Here is a 23,194-nt window from a genome sequence, read left to right on the forward strand (position 1 = left end):
TTCTTGCCCAGCCCTTAGGTTCCTGGCTGGTTTGCCAGTTTGCCCAAGCCTGACTGGCTTTCTTATTCCCGCTGGTAGTTGACATTGACACATAAGGGTATATCCTAGGAACTAGAAGTATTGGGACAGTACTTATTCCTTAAAATGCTATGTTGACCAACTCTGAACATAAAGGCAGGACTTCCAACTAGATCCTACATGCCATTGGATCCAAGGATTGACTGTCACTGAGCAGCAGGCCAGAGAACAGCTGGACTTCCCATGCTTCTGGGTTTGATTTCACTTTGGTTTGCTTTTAATGGGAATTTGAATCGGAGTGGAAGTTTGAAGCACATTGACTCTAGGAGGTCCCTGCCCTTAGAGCTATGGAGGGCAGTTGTCGAGATGGAAGTGGGAGGTAAAAAGTGAATGGTAGAGAGTGATATTAATGCAATAATTTAGGCTAAAGCAAAATTTACAGCCCATAGTTTTGGAGGAAGGAATGTATTTGTGAGGACCAAAAAATTAGTCAGGATGAGCTAACTGCTCTCAAATCCCAACATCTCAGTGGCTAAACACCACAGAGGCAGGCTGTGGGGAGGGAGGGCTCTGCTCCATATAGTCCTTCAGGGGTCTAGGCCCTTTTCAGGGTAGGGGACTGGCCATCCTTTAGGATCTTGGAGTCTTCCATGGGATCGTCTGTATGTGACCCTCAGCCTAGGGGAAAAAAAGGGAGGGTTGTGAACTAGGCTTGCAGGTCAGGCTTCAACGACATGTGTGTCATTTCTCACCACATTCTGTTGACTAGAGTGCATTCCATTCACCCCACTATCCGCACACGAGGCTGCGAAATGAAATGTAGCTGGGTGTTGGGGGCAGGGATGGGGTGGAGAGAAAGAATGTGGGTTTGATGAGCACAATATGTGTATACACAACATGTGTATACTACGATATACTTGTCTTAAGCAAGGGTGTATACACAACATGTGTCTACTGCTGTGTACTTATCTTAAGCATATGTATACACAACATGTGTATACTACTGTATACTTGTCTTAAGCAAGGGTGACTTTTCCCTAGGAAGGGCTTGAGCTGCCAAGTATCCGATTGGAGTCTTGACTAACACCCTGCTCATAATGAAATGCTTGCCACTCACAGAGCATCACAGGCTTTGGTGGAGTGGGAGAATAATGTTGCCCTCAGAGACCGTATTATAAATAAAGGTAAAGGCCAACCGCCCCCCAGATCTCATATTTTGTACTGTATTTCACATGGCCTCAACTTTAGGTGAAGGTAGTTATATTCTTGCTGGTACAGAGGTTTGGAATTTGTGTCCTAGTGGAAGAAAGGTTAAAAAAAAAATGACATTCAGTGAAATGATGATCAGTGACCTCAGGCAAATCCTTCTGACTGATCATAAACCACTTTAAAAAAACTAAAAGGCAGACATTAAAAGGGGGACTTTTTGCCCTGGCTACCAGGGTACTCAATCCTTTTAATGCTCTCATTCAATAATTATATTAACTCTATGGCTTGATGTTTCTTTTTTTAAAAGATGTTTTAAGTCTATTTATTTGATTGAGAGAGAGAGAGAGAGAAAGAGCATGAGCAGAGGGAGAGGAAAAGGCAGAATCCCTGCTGAGCAAGGAGCATGACATGGAGCTCAATCCCAAGACCCCAGGATCATGACCTGAGCCAAAGGCAGACACTTAAATGACTGAGTCACCCAGCTGACCCTGGCTGGTATTTCTTATAGTTACTCCTTGGTTCATGTTTTTTCTATTTGAGTTTTTTAACTATTTCATGGTATTTGCCTTTTCTTGTAGAAAGAAAATAGGTAAAGGTATTTTTTTCCATTTCCTTTAATGTTGAGTTTGAAGAGTAATATTTGTGAAAGAGATTTTCAGTGTGTATCATGGCCTTGGAGCTGTTGCTATTACATGGTGGTTTTGGAGAAAAACCTCAGGTTGAAAAGGGGGTCAACCCTGTAAGCCAAAGGAGGACATCACTCTTTCGAGGGCAGCTAGAGCTTTTGGGTCCAACCCACAGCTCTTGGTCAGAATGGAAAAAGCCCTTTCAAGTTCCATTTCTTCCTGGCTTTATATTGAATATTTATGGGTCAGATCATTTGTTTTTATGATTTCCTCCAATCCAGAGATCCTCAACCTCTTTGGGGGTCAGGGAATTCTTTGTTGTCAGTCACTGTCCTGTGCACTGGAGGTTGGTTAGTGGCACCCCTGACTTTTACCCACTAGAAGCTTGTGGCACTGTCCCCTACTCTTAACAACAACAACAAAAATGTCTCCAGACACTGCCAGATAGGTAGGTCCTCTGGGGGAACCTGCCCTCGGTTGAGAATCATTGCTGTAGTCTGAAAGTATTGGTGACCTTGCATGCATACCCAAACTTCCCGCAGGATCTTGGTGTTTAATTAAATGTATTTTGCCATTTCTCATAGAGAGGGCAGTTAGAGACAAAGATTTGGGGTGTCAGGGAGCACAGTTTTAAGATCACCTGCACTTCTGCTTCCATGGGGCAGAGAATGAAACAGTATGGAACGAACGTCACGTGTATATGTCCAGAACTGGAAGAGAAAAAGCCTTCTCAGTCCTCATGAACCTGTGAGCAGCTGACTCCATTTCTAGGGTATTATCAAAAGTTCAAAAGAAGATGGATTCTAGAACCTGAAGCCCTGCAGCAGCGCCTCTCCAACTTTCGCATGCCTGGGAATCACTGGCCATCTTGTTGAAACGCAAATGCCGAGTTGATAGGGCTGGGTGGGGTTCTGAGATTCTGCATTTCTAACGGGCTACCCGGTGACCCTAATGCTGCTGGTCCCCCGCCACAATTTGAGTAGAGGGTGGGTGGTCTCTGAGAAGCAGAGCTGGGCATTGATGCCATTTTCCGATTCTGTAGAAGGAACTGTTCTGTTCCCAGATTATTTCATTGGCCATGTGACTAAGAAAGTAATCAGTCTGCAGTTTTTTAAAAATTTTCTGCCATTCTTAAGAAAGCACAGCCCAGGGTTGTAGCCTCCCCCACCGACTTCTGCATACCGGCCCTAACCCTTTGAGGTTCGCTGGAGATGAGGTGGTCATGTGCTTCCTTTCGATCCTTATATTTTGTTAGACCTCCTCTGTGCCAGAGAGAGTGTGTGAGAGCCAGCATGAGTGAGGCAAGGGGTTCTTTTCAGACAGGGTAACTTCAGAGAAGCAATTTGAGCATCAGACAGGGTTTTGTGTGGGTGGCTATTTTAGCCAAGCTGTGCTTTCAAACAATGCAGCATGGATCTGGAAAGCAATAGATTGTAGCTCCACTTCTGGGGCCAGACACCACCTTTCTTCCAGTTCCAGTTCAATCACTTCCTTACTTTAGCATCCTCACCTGTAAAGGGAGATAATACCGACACCTACCTCCTCCTGGGGTGGCATTCCAGAGAACAGAGTTAAATGCACACGAATCTATATGGTGCTGAACACAGAGCCTGATCATGGGAAGCATGCGTCAGTAAATTTCCAGTTGTGAATGATACTGATGCTGTAGTTATTGGAACCATGGCTGGTAGGTCTGTTTCCACCTCTGAAGTGTCTGCTTATACCACACTCCCATTGGTGACATCTGTCGTGATGCTGAGTGGTTCCCAAGTTAGGCTGGGCCAGGGTGTGAACCTTGAAACCACTCCCACCAGAGACCCTGATCCTCTTGAGAATGAAGGGACTCACCCCCCTCCCCCGCACTTTTGAGAATCAGTGACTCAAAGCAGTGATCCAATCTGGTAAATAACTTTCCAGTCCTGGTAAATGCAAAGATGGCAGCAAACCTTATCTACTTGCTTAGCCTCTGACCCCTACAACCACCATTGCCCATAATCACTTCACTCGAAAATGGGGTGGGGGCAGGGCACATCCTGTGGACATCTGGCTGTCAAGAGAAGAATCCCAGTTTCCAATTGGAAATTTGCAAGGGATCTTTGATATTTCTTCACCATTCACACATCCATTTCCTGAGGAAGAGTTATCAATCCACGGTAAGCAGGAGTGCAGTTGTTTTGAACATAGGTTCCCTAAACACTTCCTTTTCATTCTCCATATTGTACACTCTTACCTATGTTACCCTTGGCCCAATAGGGACTTCAGCTTCCATACTGAAAGGGTCTCCTTTGAGGGGGAAACAGGATACCCTGTCTTTGCCTCGGGTAGTTCCATGACAAGACAGATGAACTGCCTCTTTTGGTTTCCAGGAAGAGGTGGACTGACTTTTCCTCAGAGCATTCTGACTTTCTCCAGCAGCCTGGAACCTTCGTCTGCCACCACCTTCTCTCAGCCTCTGCCAATGGCCTCCAGGGACCACTTTCTGAAGCCTGCCACTAACACTTTTCCAAACACAACAAACGCATGTTTGGGGATACGTTTTCTCAGTTAATCCTCAAGTACTGAATGCCTCTTTTCTTCCCTGAGTATGTAATGTGATAACAATGGGTCCTTTCTCTAGCCTCCTGACGTTCTGCCTCCCACCCTAAGGTCTCTCCTCCAGTCATCCTAGACCGGCCTCTCAGAAATATTAATCTCACCAGCTCACTTCATTGCTGAAATCACTTCACTGGCTTCTTTTCCTCTACAAGAAAAATCCAAACTCTTGGGCTTGACTTCCATCCTCCCTGGTGCCCGAGCCAGGGAGGATGTCACTGGGCCATTGTCACAAGTGCCAAACTGTATGGTTCAAGTTAACAGTATTTCATTAGGGTGCATTTTCTCTTGTTTTACAGGACTCACTAATGAAAGAAAGGAAGGAAAGGGAAGGAAAAAGAAAAGGCTTAGGGAATGCTACACAGCTGCCTAGGGAGAAACACGTTAGGTCTTAGCCAAAGGTTGAGAGACTGAGTGGGAGCAGGGACCTGAATTCAGTAGTGTCTGGTGTCCACAAGATGGCAGATATCCAGATCCTCAAAATAACTAGTTATGAGTCTTCCCAGGATGTTCATAGCTATTCCATCGAGGAAAAAATAATATTGAAGTGTTTCGGTAAATTCAGTTAGAGAAAATGTGGGTTTGTAAGGAAACAGGGTCCTTTACTATGGGACTTGGGATATCCATCAATGCGCTGAAAGGGATATTGTGAACCTAGACTATGAATCTTTTCTCAACTTTATTGAAGCACAGAATTTTGTTTGCACAGGACATCTTGCGGACTAGGAGTACTCTGCAGAGTGGACTTGGGAAATGCTGGTGTAGGCAATATAAAGGAATGCTTGACTACACTCCCCACTGTCTCAGCCAGATGCCTCACATTGTTTCTGTAAATGCTGCTTGAGGGTAGTGACTAATTTGTTCATTTCAAAGGGTCATTGACCTTCAGAAAAAAAAAGACTTATTCCCAAAGGATTAGAACTAACAGAGTAATAGTAGAACTCGTTCTTAATTTATTTAGGGGAAAGAGGGGGACGGCAGGGAGTGACGTGTTACCACAAAACCTGTCGTTTACAATTAGGTGTCATGTGGCCTAGTTGATTTCCCATTCCCATTTCAACTATGAGTCCACTTATTACACCATTGGGTAATTAGAAAAAAAATTTAAAAATCCATAGTAGAGTAGCATAGGAATAATAACAACTTATCAGAGCCACTGAAGAAGGGGCTTCTTTTTTTTTTCCAATTTATTTATTTTCAGAAAAGCAGTATTCATTATTTTTTCACCACACCCAGTGCTCCATGCAAGCCGTGCCCTTTATAATACCCACCACCTGGTACCCCAACCTCCCACCCCCCCCCGCCACTTCAAACCCCTCAGATTGTTTTTCAGAGTCCATAGTCTCTCATGGTTCGCCTCCCCTTCCAATTTACCCAAAAGCACATACCCTCCCCAATGTCCATAACCTTACCCCCCTTCTCCCAACCCCCCTCCCCCCAGCAACCCACAGTTTGTTTCGTGAGATTAAGAGTCACTTATGGTTTGTCTACTTCCCTATCCCATCTTGTTTCATGGATTCTTATTGTTGGACTGCATAATCCCAAATTCAGATAAAGACTTGGGATTTGAGAGTTAGCCCCTGAAAATAGAAGAACTTGTTTTCCCTTTCCCCCAGTTGGACTGGATTTTAGCAGGCTTCTTTTGCCTTCACGTTTTGTGGCTCAAGGTAAAATTAAGCCTGAGTCCTTGCTTTGGCTCTACTTAACAGGGAGGGTCCCTTTGGCAACTCTGGGCTTCATCAGCATCTGTTGAGAGAGGAGGCCATTTCCGCTTGCCTCGTGGTGATACACACAGGCAACTCCAGAAGGCTTATGTAATGAGACTGGAATGGTCCATGAGCTGAATAATGGAGCTGATAATAAAGCTGTTCAGTAAAGCAGAAGACATTTTGACAGGACAGAACATAGTGGTTCCTTCTAAAGATTGGATTATGGGAAGCTTTCCACAGCACACAGAAAGCTGAAAATGAGCATGTGGAGCTCTGGAACCCAAGAACGGGGACTGAATTGGCAACAGAGTTCCCGTGCTGCTGAGGTGAACCCCAAAGGCTCTTCCCTTTATCTTAAACTAACAGAGGCGCCTCTTAGGGGTCAAGAAGCTGATGGAACCCATGGACCCTCTTCTTGGTAGAATGCACATACCCTCATACACAAAATTCTGTAACTCCCTTCAGAAGCCTTCAAAAGTCCTGCTTCTAGCTCTCTGGTTCTCTGGGACTTAAATGAAGAATAAACTTGCTCCTGGTTGGATGCATATATGTCTTAAGGGAATTAATAATAGACTCGCAACCTGTGAGCTTATATTACTATGTGAACTTTTGTTCTGCTGTTCCAGTGCTGGAGCCAGCAGGAGACAGAGAAGTCAAGACGTAAGGCTTGCCTCCTTTATCCTTCTGGATCACTTAGCAAACAGTACGCTTGTTAGCGGGGGTTAGACTGTAGGGTACAGACAAACCACTGGAGCTGCTACAGGAAATCAGAGCATGTGGGATGAACAGCGAGGGCTAGATAAAATATGAGGAAGCAAAGTGTAGTCGGGGGGAGGTGGTGGGGTCTAGTGTGAGCCAGTGCACATTTGCTGAGGAGCACGGCGGGGCCAAGACCCAGCTGGTCTGAAGTAGAGTGCGCTTGAGCCAAGGGGATGGATCTTTGAGATGTGCTTCGTTCCCCAGGCTGGGTCCTTGCCACGGGGCTGCTGCCCATGTAGAGCTTGTCAACAGGCAGGTGACTGACACCTCAAGGCTAGAATTGCTATCTGAAAGGTGGCAAATCACACACCGAGGGGCCTTTTTGGAGTTGGCCAAACCATTATGAGCTATAGTAAGCTCTGGACCCTGGACCACGGGAGCAGACTTAGGGATAATTGTCTTTTTGCCTTCCGATGGAATGCTCTTGGTAAACTGGAGATAATCTTCATCGATGGGCCATGTTGGGTATAGCTTCTTGTCTCCCTGGACCGTTTTAAAAAATGTAACCTTGTGTATTTTGACTCCTGCCCTGTGACGTAGAAGCGAATGAAATGCTTGCCCCTGATGAATATTTACACCTACTCACAAATGCAAGCAGGTTCTTTCAAAACTGAGGCCCAGAGAATCAGACTGAATGGAGCAAGTCAGTGGTACCAGCCAGCCAAGAAAGCATGTTTCCCCCCCTCACCCCGATCTGGTGCCCAGGCTGCCAGCAATGTTTGCTGCAGAGAGACGTCGTCTTCTCTGGCCCAGACCCTCTCCTCAAGCCATCCTTCCTGGCATCTGTCTGATAAGAGGGCATATCCAGGCAGGGTCAGCTACTGACTGCCAACAGCTGAAACATTAAGGGAAGCGGGATGAAAAACAGCCCACAGATGGGTTCCGGGTGAGGAGGAAAGCCGCGGATTATACCAGGGTGTGAGCTTTCAGCACTTTCTTCCACTCTGCTCTCCAGCTGGACCAGCAGATGACTGTTTCTTCTCACTCGGCACCTTCTTGCTTGGGACAGAGTGTTGTGTCTGTGTGTTGAGCTGCAAAGTGATCTGAATCTGCAGCAAGAATTTCCTGGCCTGGGCCCCCACGGGGTTGGGGGGTGGGTGTTGGGGTTTGGGCTGGGGAGAGTGAGTAGGGAGGCCACTAATCTTGCAGAAGTTGTGGGTCTGAACCCAGTCTTCTTGAAGATTCCGAGCAGGGAAATCCTCCCTGCCATCACCCCACCCCCTTTCGCTCGGCGGTCTGGCAGACCTGCCCGGTCTCCCAAGGTGGGTACCCTGTGGCATGGCCACGGAACACCAGACAAAACTAAGATTTGGGATTGAGCTCGCCACCCCACCGCACCCCAGCCCTGACCCCTTGTGGGCTCTCCTTTCCTTTTTCGTTTACCTTTCCTTCTTTGCCTGCCTCCCTGTCACCTTGAGCAGCACCTTCATTTTGTCCAGGCCCCGCCCCACTCCCATACTTAGCCCTGGTGTCCGTGTTGTAGGATGTTTAGTGGTTTCGTTTTATTGCCAACAACTTTATTGAGATATAATTCACATACCATTTACGCTCTTAAAGTGTACGGTTTAGTTGGGTTTAGTGTCATCACAAGGTACCACTGTCACCACAGTCCAGTTCCAGAATATTTTCCTCATCCCCAAAAGAAACCTCATACCCACTGGCAGTCATCCCCCCCCACCCTCCCCATAGCTCCTGTCATCCACTGATCTACTTTCTGTCTCTCTGGATTTGCTTGTTCTGGCCTTTTCATGTAAGGAGAAACAGACATTATGTGACTAGCTTTATTCCTCAGCCTAATGTTTTCGAGAGTGATCTATTCTCACTGAATAGTATTGCACTGTTGGGATATATGATCGGTTTATGTATTGATAGGCACTTGTGTTGTTTTCACTTTTTGGCTGTTGTGAAGATTTGCATACCTTATCTGAGTCCCAGCCTTGACTCCTCTTGGGTACATGCCCAGCAGTGAAATTACTGGTTCAGGTGGTAACTCTGTATTGAACTTGGAGGAACTGCCAGACTGTTTTCCATTTTACACCACTTTATACTGTTATGCTCCCACCAGCAGTGGATGAGGCTTCTGATTTCTCCATGTCCTCGCCAACAATTGATGTTTTTTCCTTTTTAATGATAGCCATCCTTGGTGGGTGTGAAGTGGTAGCACACTGTGGGTGTGATGATGGGTGTGCTCTTCATCAGGGTACTCCTTTCCAGTCTTTGGTACTCTCTAGTGTGAACTGATTAAACCTCTGGAAAAGGTAAAGCCCTTTTCTGACTAATGCTTGAACCTGGGGTTGTGTCAGGCATTCTGGTGGAGCAAAGTGGAAGAGAGTTTAGGGACAGAGTGGGCTTGCCATCTTTGGGAGCTCTGCCTTAGCGGGAAGGGCCAGTCAGCCCAGAGCATGGGCATAAGAGGATTCTTGGTGAATGTGATGGCTCAGAGGTGACTTTCTAGTCACCACTCAGAATCTGGCCATTTTCGAGAAGTTCTAAGGGGCAGTGGAAAACAACTGTATTAGCTTGGGCCTCTGGAACAAAAATACCAGAGATTGAGTAGCTTCAACATAAACATTTAGTTCTCACAGTTCTGGTGGCTGGGAAGTCTAAGATCAAATGGCCAGCATATGTGGTATCTGGTGATACCCAAGTTCATGGCTTATAGGTAGCCACCTTCATGCTGAAAACAGAGATCACCTCCCTTCCTTCTGGTCTCTTCTGATAAGGGCACTAATCCCATTTGGGAGGGTTCTGACATCTTGACCTAATTCCCTCCCAAAGGCCCCACCTCCTTTTTTGTCTTCTCTTTCAAGGTTGTATTTAAATTCCAGTTAGTTAACACGCAGTGTATTATTAGCTTCACATATACAATTTACTGATTCGACACTTCCATACAACACCTAGTGCTCATCACAAGTGTACTCCTTCCTCCTCATCACCTATTCCCCCCTTATCCCCATCCACCTCCCTTCTGGAAACCATCAACAGGCTCCCTGTAGTTAAGAATCTGTTTCTTGGTTTTCCTCTGTCACTCTTTTGTTTTGTTTCTGAAATTTCACATCGGAATGAAATCATATGATACTTGTTTCTGACTAACTGATATCACTTAACATTATATTCTCTAGCTCCATCCACATCGTTGCAAATGGGAAGATTTTGTTCGTTTTGGTAGCTGAGTAATATTCCACTGCATATACGTACCACTTCTTTATCCTTTCATCAGTTGATGGACATTGGGGTTCTTTCCATAGTTTGGTTATTGTGGACATTGCTGCTATAAACATCAGGGTTCATGTATCCCTTTGAATCAGTATTTTTGTATCCTTTGGTAAATATCTAGTGGTGCAATTGCCAGATCATGGGGTAGCTCTATTTTTAACTTTGTGAGGAACCTCCATACCGTTTTCCAGACTGGCTACACCAGCTTGCATTACCACCAACAGTGTAGGAGGGTTCCATTTTCTCTGGATCTTCGCCAACATCTGTTGTTTTCTGTGTTGTTCACTCTAGCTGTTCTGACTGGTGTGAGGTGATTATCTCATTGTAGTTTTGATTTGTATTTCCCTGATGATGCGTGATATTGAGCATTTTTCATGTATCTGTTAGCCATCTGTAGGTCTTCTTTTTTTAAAGATTTTATTTATTTAAGAGATCACACACATGAGCAGGGGGAGGAGAAGAGGATGAGGAGGAAGCAGTCTCCCCGCTGAGTAGGGAGCCCAACATGGGGGCTCCTGAGCCTAAGGCAGACACTTAACCAACTGAGCCATTCAGGTGCCCCATCTTCTTTTTTTTTTAAGATTTTATTTTTTTATTAGAGAGAGAGACAGAGAGGAGGAGAGTGCAAGGAGGGGGAGAGTGAGAGAGAGAATCTCAAGAAGATTCCATGCTGAGCACAGAGCCTAATGTGGGGTTCAGTCTCACGACTCAAAGATCATGACCTGAGTCAAAATCAAGAGTCAGATGCTTAACTCACTGAGCCACGCAGGCACCTTCTTCTTCAGAAAAGTGTCTATTCCTGTCTTCTGCAAAGGCCCCACCTCCTAATACCATCATACTGGAGATTAGGTTTTTAACATATGAATCTGTGGGGCAGGGAGGACATAGACTTTCAGTCTAATGCAAGCACCTGCCGTAAAGATTAGGCAGCCCCACATCTCTTCTCTTAGCAACCTACTTCCTGCCTTCCAGAAATTCTATCTTTTATAGCTAATAGTAATATAATAATAGCAGCATTTACTAAGCATTAATACTCACCCAGTTCTATGGCTAGCACATTATCTTGTTGGTGCTTCACAACAACGTTTGAGGTAGATCTTGTTATCAGCTCCATTTTCTAGATGAGGGAACTGAGACTCAATAACATGAAATGATTTGCTCAGCTAATCTGTGGCAACTAATTAATAGTGGAGCTGGAATTTGGACCCAAATGGGAAGCTGAAGTCAGGCCTCTCCTCCCAGTAGGACAGACCTTGGAGGCTGTATTCAGTCATCTCCTCCACATAAGCCCTAAGTTCTGGAAGGTTCCATATCTCTTGCCTCATGCTCTACAGCTTCATTATGGATAAAGCACCAGAAGCCCACATAACGATTTCATTATCTAGAAAGACAATGTGTTTCCAAAAGTTGTCTTCCCTTGGCACCTTGGTATGAATTAAGAAGATGAGTCCCAATCCTCCCTACCAAGACCTCAATGTGATGGGCCAGAGAAGAGTTGGGTTTCCACAGAGGACAGTTGAAGAAAGATCTGGAAATCTTAGGTCTCTGCCCCAGGAAAGCAGGTGCAGTTAAGCTGCCCCTTGGAGAGGCCCAAGGCAAAGAGAGGTAAGAGGGGTTGGAGAAATGAAAGGAAGAAATCTAAATAGTAGGCATCCCAGGTGTGGCTGATGGACCCATTTGAAGCAGTACCTTTGCTCTTAGCATTCCAGAGAACAACTCACCTGAACCCACATGGCCTCAGAGGCTGAACACCTGTTCCTATTTTGAAGGGGAATAGACACAGCCACTGTTTGGGATGCATTCATTCTGCAGGATTTATTTTGTCCTTGCTTTACGCAGCACCCAGCTGTCCCTCCATCAGCTATGGCAGCACTTCTTGCAGGAGCTTAGTGGTTTCCCATGGCACCCTTAGTCATCTGCTTTCTTCCCATCTGGGCCAAGGCCAAAAGGCAACCCAAATTTATACACTTTAAAATAATTTGTTTTAGAAAGTGCTGTACTAGCTCCCACTGTCCAGAGGTGTTGAATAGTGTTGGGAGGAGAGAACCATCTCATAGTGTTCAGACTGGGAACACAGAGTCCTAGCTAGGATCTGTCCCACGAGTAGGAGTAGAGAACTGTGACCAGCTTGGTAAGACTGATTTTCTATGGTTGGATGGGGCTCGAAATATTCACCTAGTCTAGCCTTTGGCCTTCAAGTAGAATTATTATTTTCCAACAGAAACTCCCCAAACTGAATTTTGGAATGAGAAATATGGTTAAGGATTACTTTCTAGTGTCCAACCTAAATTGTTCATGATGCAGGTGACATTTTTTTCCCATTTGACATAGTTTGGCAATTGGTTATAATCTGGCCTCCCAGCCTCAATGTTTATGAGTTATCTAAGTATGTTAGCAATTAGCATCTTTTAATGCCAGCCCCTCCAATGAAAGCAGGATTCTCCTTGAAGTCGGGGTCAAGTCTTATTTACCTCTGCAGCTCCAACCCAGCAAGGTACCAATTATTTTCATGGTAAGCTTGAGGACCTGTTTGTGCTGGGTATAGTCAAATCCCCCATAAGCAGATGTTAAATGAAGAAGGGGGGAGAAAAGGAAAATAGTCTCTTAACTGTTGTTAACCCCAGAGCACTTACCGTACACATAAGCACAAAGCAATCGCCATTTAATTAACTGTCCAGTTATCCATGGAAGCAAGGAAATCCTTCTATGTTCTTCTGTGGTCCTTATTTCTATACCAACACCACTTACCATTTATGGGCATTTGTGGGCATTATTATGTACTGGATACTTTGGGGCTTTTTAAAATAAGTGATCTCTAAACTTCATAGTCTTGTAAGGTAGAGGACATTCTCATTTTGAAGACAAAGAAACCAAGGCACAAAGAGATCAAGTAACCTTCCCAAGGTCACAGATCAAAGACATGCCAAAGCTGGGTTTTGTGCCCAGTGTTCGCAGACCTCAGAGACCAGGTTCGATTCTTTTTGTTTGCACTGATGTGAGAGAGCAGAAAACACTGCCTACAAACAACACCCTATTTCAGGACTTCTTTCCTTGCCCCTTCCTTTGGCCTGTTCCTTCTTATGTTTCTGAGATCTAGGGTCAAACCCTTTGAACTATATAGTTCTATGTTGTGTGTGTGTATCATCATGATTAAAGGGAAGACAAACTCTTACTTCAAGCCTTCTATCGTCATCTCTAAATTCCCTCTCCACCACACCTCCAACATGGTCTGCAGATGTGCTGGGACCACACCAGTAGAATGACTGAGAACCAGACTGGAAACATTAGCACCAGGCTCAGCCATCAAGTGTCAAGTAGGAACCCAAGTAACAGTAGTGATGGGCAAGAGAAGGGAGGGACTTCCAAGAGTCCAGGAGATTGGCAACTGATCCCTTGAAGCTCTGGAGAGGTTTGCATTTCTCTCATAAACACTGGGAGCTGATTTGTCTCCTGACATACAAGCAGCCTTTCTGACTTGCCAAGAAGTGGCCTGCTAAGAAAATAGAAATTTGAGGGTAGAGAGAATAGAGAAGTCGGCAGCCAACATGAGGATTTTGGGTTCTGGAGGGTGGGAAGAAGGCCAGTGCCAGGAGGGGAGAGAATGGTGTACCAAAGGAAGTGGGATAGGACCACAGACTTCTTGGTAAAATTTGCCAGTTTCTCTGAAGAGCAAAAAACAAAACAAAACAAACTTGTGGCAAAGTTATTCATACTGAGATGTTCTGGACCATGTGTAACCTCTCACAGAAATACTGGGATTATAAAAATCTGATTGAAAAAGGCAACCATTTATCCCAAAGGAATGGACTTCCAGTGATGGCATTTTAGGCACCAGTGAGTTCAAAGGAAGGGAGAGATACGGAAGATAGGGGAGCATTTTTCCAAGCCCCCCAGAAGTCATAATTCTGCTACATGTGAGACCATTCCTAATGAGGAGGGGGAGCATTGAAAGAACAGTTTTTTTCCCAGCACAACTGTAGTCACATGGCTTCGCCCTTGTCTGCTGACCCCATCATGTCCTCGTCCCACTCCTCCTCAGAGTACCATTGCCATGAGGGGCCCTGAGGTTAGCTTTTCTTGGACTGATTTTCTTCCGGTATTTGGCAAGGAACACCGAATGTGTTCCAGGAATAGTTGGTTAGAAGCCCAGCCACCTTGGAAAATCTAGGAAGGGAGAGTGTAGAGTACCAGGTAGACTTCTTTGCTTTGGTGGCACCCTGCATGCTGTGTTGGCCCATTCTAAAGATGCAAGAGGAGATTTGAGTCCCATTTTTATTCAGTAAAACTGCAGATTACAAGTCACTTCTCGAATTTAATTACTTATTTCTTATTTATTTCCAGGAGTGTGCATTCTTTACTTTGTGTTCTAAATTAGGAATGGAAGGGCCTTGCTGTTCGACTTTACTGTACAGCTAGCATTTGTGTCCTTGCCCATTTAATTAATTTATTATTATGGTGATTTGGGGTTTTTATGGGTTTTATCCACTAAGTTTGGGGGTGCCTTTTTTCATGTATATGTATGTTTAATTCTACTATAATTAACATACAGTGCTATATTAGTTTCAGGTGTACAATATAATGATTCAACAATTCCATACATCCCATTCTTAGATAGAAAAACTGGGGCCCAAAGGGGTAAAGTGACTTGGCAAGGTTAGAGAAAGTGGTTACCCACCCTGGGGTTCTTGACTCCATGATCCTACCTCCAAGTTTAAGAAAACAATCTTTTCTTTAGTAAAAGTTGTATATGTCTAAGGTGTAAAACATACTGATTTGATATACATATTTATATATATTGAGATGATTATTAAAGTCAAGCTAATTAGCATCATCTACTCACATAGTTACCATTTACTTTGTGGGGAGAACACCTGAAATCTCTCTTAGCAAATGTCCGGGATACAATCTAGTATTATTAATTATACTCATCATGCTATACATTAGATCTCTAGACGTATTCATCTTATGTAACTGCAACTTTATACACTTTGACCAACATCTCCCCCATTTCCCCCACCCCCAGTGTAACCACCGTTCTACTCTCTGCTTCTATTTGTTTAATATAATCTTTTTTATTTTTCATTAACATATAATGAATTACTAGCCTCAGGGGTACAGGTCTGTGAATCGCCAGGTTTACACACTTCACAGCACTCACCATAGCACATACCCTCCCCAATGTCCATAACCCCACCACCCTCTCCCTACCACCCTACCCCCGGCAACCCTCAGTTTGTTTTGTGAGATTAAGAGGCGCCTGGGTGGCTCAGTGGGTTAAGCCACTGCCTTCGGCTCAGGTCATGATCTCAGGGTCCTGGGATCGAGTCCCGCATCGGGCTGTCTGCTCAGCTGGGAGCCTGCCTCCTCCTCTCTCTCTCTTCCTGCCTCTCTGCCTACTTGTGATCTCTCTCTGTCACATAAATAAATAAAATCCTTTAAAAAAAAAAAAGAGTCTCTTATGGTTTTTCTCCCTCCAGATCTCATCTTGCTTCATTTATTCTTTTCCTACCCCCCAAGCCCCCCACGTTGCCTCTCAACTTCCTTGTATCAGGGAGATCATATGATAATTGTCTTTCTCTGATTGACTTATTTTGCTAAGCATAATACCCTCTAGTTCCAACCATGTCATCGCAAATGACAAGATTTCATTTCTTTTAATGGCTGCATAGTATTCCATTGTATATATATGCCCCATCTTCTTTATCCATTCGTCTGTTGATGGACATCTAGGTCCTTTCCATAGTTTGGCTACTGTGGACATTGCTGCTATAAACATTCGGGTGTACGTGCCGCTTCAGATCACTACACTTGTATCTTTAGGGTAAGTACTCAGTAGTGTGATTGCTGGGTTGTAGGGTAGCTTTTCAACTATTTTCAACTTTCTGAGGAACCTCCATGCTGTTTTCCAGAGTGGTTGCACCAGCTTGCATTCCCACCAACAGTGTAGGAGGATTCCCCTTTCTCCGCATCCTTGCCAGCATCTGTCATTTCCTGACTTGTTAATTTCAGCCATTCTGACTGGTGTGAGGTGGTATCTCATTGTGGTTTTGATTTGTATTTCCCTGATACCGAGTGATGTGGGGCACTTTTTCATGTGTCTGTTGGCCATCTGGATATCTTCTTTGCAGAAATATCTGTTCATGTCCTCTGCCCATTTCTTGATTGGATTATTTGTTCTTTGGGTGTTGAGTTTGATAAGTTCTTTATAGATTTGGGATACTAGCCCTTTATCTGATATGTTGTTTGCAAATATCTTCTCCCATTCTGTCAGTTGTCTTTTGGTTTTATTAAAGATCAAAAGCTTTTGCCCAGCAAAGGAAACAGTCTACTCTCTGCTTCTATATATTCAACGTGTTTTTAGATTTCACAAAAAATGTGACCATACAATTTTTTTCCTTTCTGTATCTGCCTTATTTCACTTAGCATAATGTCCTCCAGGTTCAGTCATGTTGTTGTAAGCGGTGAGATGTCTTTTTTAAGGTTGAATAATATTCCCTTGTATGTATGTACCGCTTTTTCTTTATCTACTCATTGACTGACTGACACTTAGGCTGTTTCTTTACTTTGGCTATTCTGAATAATGCTGCAATGAGCATGGGATGTAGTAAACATGGAAACACAGATCTTTCTTCCAGGTATGGATTTCATTTCCTTTCCATCTGCCAGTGTTTAACACCCACTCTATAAAAAGAGCATAAACTTTAAGACAGGAAAACTATTTCTGAGTTGGCTTTCCTGTTTAATATCTGGGTGACATGGGCCAAATCTTTTGGGATATCAATAGCCTCATATCTGTAATTCTCTCACCACTCTATTAGGGTTATTAAAAGTATGAAATAAGAGTAAATGGAAAGATATTAAGATAAATGTATTGTGTAAAACTAGCGGTAAGCATGCTCATAATTGGTTTCTTTTTCTTTGATTCTGTTTTGTCTTTCTCTCTTTTGCTTTCTCCCCATCTCCTGTTGGGTAGATTAATAGACTCTATGCCAGGCTACTCTGAAGACTGTTGCAAGGAAGACTCTCAAGGTCATGATTCCACTGGAAAACCTCACCCTGCAGTTGCTTCCCCGTCAATCCCTTGGTATAAGGCCCATTTCAAAAATCAATCCACATTCTTCTGTAGCAAAATAATTCCAACCTTCTTTTTTTTCTTTTGGCATTCCAAAGATCTGTCAACTCCTGTAAGAGTCATGGTTGATATTCTTTTGTAGGTCATCCCAGTTTTCCTTCACCACAAAATATTGAGATTTAGTATAATTAGAGCCCAGAGGGGTGAATGGGCCTGCCTCTGTCTTTTTTCCAGTGAATTTTACTCCTGTGTACCAGCTGCAGCTGTCTGGTTGTGTGTACCTGTGGGCCGGAGCAGGCACTTAGGGTCAACTGGTATGAGTTAAACATGCTCTAGAAGCTAAGACTTCTTTTTTTCTTTTGTTTAGGATTTATTTATTTGAGAGAGAACATGGAAGTGAGGGGAGTGGCAGAGGGAGAGTGAGAGAGAGAGAGAATCTCAAGCAGACTTCCTGCTGAGCATGGGCCTAGATCTCACCACCCTGAGATCATAACCTGAGCTGAAATCAAGAGTCAGACTCTTAACCGATGAAACCACCCAGGTGCCCCTAAGTCTTCTTTTTAAGGAACTACTTTTGTATTCTGTGAGGAGTCATTAATAATTAGTTAACACCCAAGGAATGAGTTACTCAGAACTCATAGGTCAAGTTACATAGCAAAGTATAGAATTGAGTTAGTTATGCAAATTGTTGGAGCCAGAGTAAATGTGATATCAGTTTCCTGGGTATTGTAGGCCAAAACATTCTAGGGAGACAACTCAGCCTTCATGTTCCATTGGTTTTGGTTTTTATTTGTTTTTGTTTTTTTTTTAAGATATTATTTATTTATTTGACAGAGAGAGCTCACAAGTAGGTCGAAAGGCAGGCAGAGAGAGGAAAGGAAGCCGGCCTCCTGCTGAGCAGAGAGCCCGATGTGGAACTCGATCCCAGGACCCTGAGATCATGACCTGAGCCGAAGGCAGCGGCTTAACCCACTGAGCCACCCAGATGCCCCAGTTTTGGTTTTTAAATTAAACGGTCCATCCCTTGTTACAGGTTTGATATGATTAACACCTTCCTTTGTAGTAGGAAGGATGGAAGATTCTAGAATCAGTCAGACATCAGTTCATATGTTGGTGTTACCGAAGCTCTCTAATTGTGAGACCTGGGGCAAGACAGTTAGTTTCTTAAGCTTTAGTTTCCCCATCAGCAAAATGGGCATAATCGTGTCCATTTCAGAATGGTACTAGTAAAAGCCAATGTAATCACTTATGGAAAAGCATTCACCATTGTACCTTGTATATTAATTAGGGCTCAGTAAATCTAAGCTATTATTATTATTATTTTTATTCCTTTTAAGTAAGTGTTGTATTTTATTTACATTGTATGTTTTTTTTTCCAATTTATTTATTTTCAGAAAAACAGTATTCATTATTTTTTCACCACACCCAGTGCTCCATGCAAGCTGTGCCCTCTATAATACCCACCACCTGGTACCCCAACCTCCCACCCCCCCCGCCACTTCAAACCCCTCAGATTGTTTTTCAGAGTCCATAGTCTCTCATGGTTCATCTCCCCTTCCAATTTACCCAAAAGCACATACCCTCCCCAGTGTCCATAACCCTACCCCCCTTCTCCCAACCCCCCTCCCCCCAGCAACCCACAGTTTGTTTTGTGAGATTAAGAGTCACTTATGGTTTGTCTCCCTCCCTATCCCATCTTGTTTCATGGATTCTTCTCCTACCCACTTAAGCCCCCATGTTGCATCACCACTTCCTCATATCAGGGAGATCATATGATATTTGTCTTTCTCCGCTTGACTTATTTCGCTAAGCATGATACGCTCTAGTTCGTTTCTGCAAAGAAGACATCCAGATGGCCAACAGGCACATGAAAAAGTGCTCCATATCACTTGGCATCAGGGAAATACAAATCAAAACCACAATGAGATATCACCTCACACCAGTCAGAATGGCTAAAATCAACAAGTCAGGAAATGACAGATGCTGGCGAGGATGCGGAGAAAGGGGAACCCTCCTACACTGTTGGTGGGAATGCAAGCTGGTGCAACCACTCTGGAAAACAGCATGGAGGTTCCTCAAAATGTTGAAAATAGAACTGCCCTATGACCCAGCAATTGCACTACTGGGAATTTACCCTAAAGATACAAACGTAGTGATCCAAAGGGGCACGTGCACCCGAATGTTTATAGCAGCAATGTCCACAATAGCCAAACTATGGAAAGAACCTAGATGTCCATCAAGAGATGAATGGATCAAGAAGATGTGGTATATATACACAATGGAATACTATGCAGCCATCAAAAGAAACGAAATCTTGCCATTTGCAACAACATGGATGGAACTAAGCTATTATTATTATTACTGCTATTACTATTAGCCTTTATAATTTTCACCTATATCCTAACAATAATTTCATTCTGTTTTTTTCAAAAAATGAAAGATTTATATGATCTCAAGAGAAACCAGAGCATCACTCTGTTGTTTTAAATGGTTGTATTGAGTTATAACTAACCCATAAGATGGACTCATTTGCATTATACTTTCGATTGATGGGAAAGAAAGGATGGTCTAACTGTCTAAGCCTTCCCCCAATGAAACACACAACTCCCTTGATTTCTTTTTTTCTGCTATTCTACAGAGGGCACTTTCCAAGCCCCATTTATATCTATTGTTAATTTGTACATCAGCGATGAGTTTAATCTGGGGGCTTGTTCATTGCTGGGTGTGTGTTTGTGCACACGTGAGTGTGTAAAAAGACATCTTGAGACCATTGATTAGAATCAACTCATCAAATGCATTGGTGCATTAATATTTTGCTCCATGACAACCCTGCTTTAGACACCACAGAGAAGAGGAACTCTATAAGGCAGCAACCCAGTCCTTAAAAAGCAGGACACACACATGTGTACCTAGGTTGACAGAAAAAGATGGAATTTGGGGTCATCACTTACTACATCTGGGACTTCAGAAAAGTCAACCTCTGAGTCTTGTTATCCTCAAGTGAAAAATGGAGTTAAGGATCTGATTTACTTGGTTGATAGGGTTGTTATGAGGCTCCCTTATAAAAATGTATGTGAAATTTCTTCGTAAATTGTTGGCTAGGTGACTCTAAGTCACTAATGGGAGTTATAGTAACACTCGAGTGCTGGATTGTGTATTTCAGAAATCACATGTTTGGAGAGGGCCAGGTCGTGGGCTGGAGCTGTTAGAGAATACTTCATAAAGGAAAAGGGACTTTTCCTGAGCCTTCAAAATCAGACAGGACTTCAGTAGGTGGAAAAGAGTGGAAGGAGAGGGTGAGCTTAGTGATGGAATTAAAAATAAGCAAAGACTATGTATGTCAACTATATTTCATTTTTAAAAAAAAGCAAGGACTCCAGAGGCCAGAATAAGCATACAAGCACATGCCAAGCGATATGAAACATGAGAGGGGGTAAAGTTACAAAGGCAGTTATAATAGATGGTTCCTCTTCTGAAAGGACTCCGTCCTTGCAGGCAAGTTAACATGTCATTCGCCTGGTCTCTTAGCTCTGTGAATGCAGGGTCCTTGTCCTTCTCTGATTTCTCTCTCATGTCTATCACAGTACCTGGAACACAATAGGTGCTCAATAAATGCTCAGCAAATGAAAGAATAGATGGATGGTCATGCCCATTGCCATTCAGCCACTGAATCAGGGATTATCTTTTAACTCCCTCTGTGTGGTACAGCCCCATCTGCTGTTGGGATTTATGAAATTCTTTGCAGTGAAGCCAATACTTGGTATGGTTTTTCTCCACCCTGTCCCAGAAGATTCCCTACCACCAACGAACAATAAGGTGACCAGCAAGTCGTGTGAGTACAACGGGACCACTTACCAACATGGTGAGCTGTTCGTGGCTGAAGGGCTCTTTCAGAACCGGCAACCCAATCAGTGTACCCAGTGCAGCTGTTCGGTAAGACCTGGTGTCTTAATGTCCCTGCTAGCCCTACCCCAACACCAGAGCTCCTCCTGTACTTACACCTGTACTTGGTGGCTACACTATAAGGTGTTTGGAAGGAAGACGAATTGCATTTATTTTTTTTAAAGATTAATTGATTTATTTGAGAGAGAGAGAGAGAAAGAGAGCAAGCGGGGGCAGGGGCAGAGGGAGAAGAACAGAATTTCAAGCCGACTCCCCAGTGAGCATGGAGCCCAACTCAGGGCTTGATCTCACAAACTGTGAGATCATGACCTGAGCCAAAAGCAAGAGTTGGACGCTCAACTGACTCAGCCACCCAGGACACCCCAAGGTGAATTGCATTTAAATCCTAATTTAAATCCTAATCCTGTCAATCCAGACTCCCTGATTTTCAAGAGCCCTGAACAATCCTGACCTTGTGAAAGAAATCAGACATAGTCATATCCTGGTCTTTATTAAAACATTAGGATTGTTTAAATGCACAAACATGAGCTGATGGTCTTGCTCTGTCCTCCTTTTAACAATGGTGACCTCAGCAAAGCCTTCATCAGAAGAACTCAACTGTTTGAAGCCTTGGGAATGCTAGGGGCAGAAAAGTCATTGGTGCCATCTAAGGCCACTCAGTCCAATTCACAAAAAAAATGGAGCTATCTCTTGGTTCCTATCTGATGTATTCTCCCAATCAGTTTGCCCCTGATGCCCTGCAGTGAGAACTCTCTCAGCAAAACATTATTATTCCTCTGACCTAATCTGTCAGAATAACTTTATATACCTTAGGAATAAAGTATATTGATTATATCTTCATGGAATTGTGCAGTCCAGAAAATGTAAGAGGTGGAACCAGAAAATGGCTGTTTCAACTGAAGTGTGAGGAAATGAAGTTCAATGTAGGAACTTTTTTGCTTGTAAGGGCATTAAACACTGGATTTCATGCAGAGGGAAGTTCTAGAATCTCTTCCCTTGGTGACTTTTAGTAAAAGTATGGTATCTCGGTAGTTTGGGAGAATTTGGTTGTGGCCTTCCCTTACTAATGAATTTCCAGGGACCTTTCTAGCCCCAGATAATATCTTTCTAAGAACAAGGTTTAGGGGCACCTGGGTGGCTTTGATGGTTAAGCATCTGCATTTGGTTCAAGTCCTGATCTCAGGGTCCTGGCATCGAGCCCCATGGCATTGGGATCCCTGCTCAGCAGGAAGCCTGCTTCTTCCTCTCCTTCTGCCCTTCTGCCTGTTCGTGCTCTCTCTCTTTCTCTCTCTCTCTCAAATAAATGAACAAGATATTAAAAAAACAAGGTTTAAGGAATGATGTTTGGAACATAGAACTTTAGGGAGTGGAAACTATGTAAAGACAGACATAGCAGGTAAACTTGCTCTTCTCCCTTGCCTTATGCTGAACGGAACTGTCCATTCAGATCATCTTGTATAGTTTTGTATTACCCCAGAGAACTCATCTCCCTGGTTTGGAGCATTATAAAAGGTGGCTCTCATACAGATCTGCATTCCCTGAGATCCCAATATCCAGCTGGGATGTGTTGGGGACTAGAAGATACAATGAACAGAAAAGAGAGGAAAAAGACCTTTTGGGGGGTTTGGCAGGCCAATGGTGGCCCTTACATGGACTGCTTTGTACAATCTTAGATGAGGAGGCCCAACAAGGAGGGCCAGCTCTTCAGTAACATAGTCTCTGGCATGAAGAAATAGTAAACAGAAGAAAATAAAGCATAATAACATTTAGGAAGTGTCTAGAACTAACCATGGGAGAACACTGGGAAGGAGTGCCATGTTTCGAGTCCCTACTCATCCCAGGTCCCGAGCTAAGAAGCCTTTATGCTTATTCGCATGTCCCCCTGACCTTTAATTCTGTTTCTCCTTGGCAGGAGGGGAATGTGTACTGTGGTCTCAAGACTTGCCCCAAGTTAACCTGTGCATTTCCAGTCTCCGTTCCTGATTCCTGTTGCCGGCTATGCAGAGGTATGCATCCCAGATCCCACGACAGAGGGATGTTGCCATACCGGATAGTAGGACTTAAAGGAGAAGGAAATGCCTGGCCAGTGT

General features: G+C 43.8%; 1 protein-coding gene across 5 annotated transcripts in view; it reads left to right on the plus strand.

The window, feature by feature from the left end:
• Positions 1-23,194, plus strand: part of CHRDL1 (chordin like 1) — a 132,900-nt gene that overhangs the window by 63,814 nt on the left and 45,892 nt on the right. For 2 of the 5 annotated variants that reach the window (XM_044235461.1, XM_044235463.1), the window contains exons 5-6: positions 20,989-21,134; positions 23,017-23,110. The exons of 1 other annotated variant lie outside the window; for it this stretch is intronic. In XM_044235461.1, the coding sequence (XP_044091396.1) occupies positions 20,989-21,134; positions 23,017-23,110 (240 nt within the window). The remainder of the gene's footprint in view (positions 1-20,988; positions 21,135-23,016; positions 23,111-23,194) is intronic. 2 more of the 5 variants (XM_044235462.1, XM_044235464.1) reach the window with 1 other exon arrangement.

Source organism: Neovison vison, chromosome X, assembly GCF_020171115.1.
Source record: "Neovison vison isolate M4711 chromosome X, ASM_NN_V1, whole genome shotgun sequence".
In the NCBI taxonomy this organism is placed as follows: Eukaryota; Metazoa; Chordata; class Mammalia; order Carnivora; family Mustelidae; genus Neogale; species Neogale vison.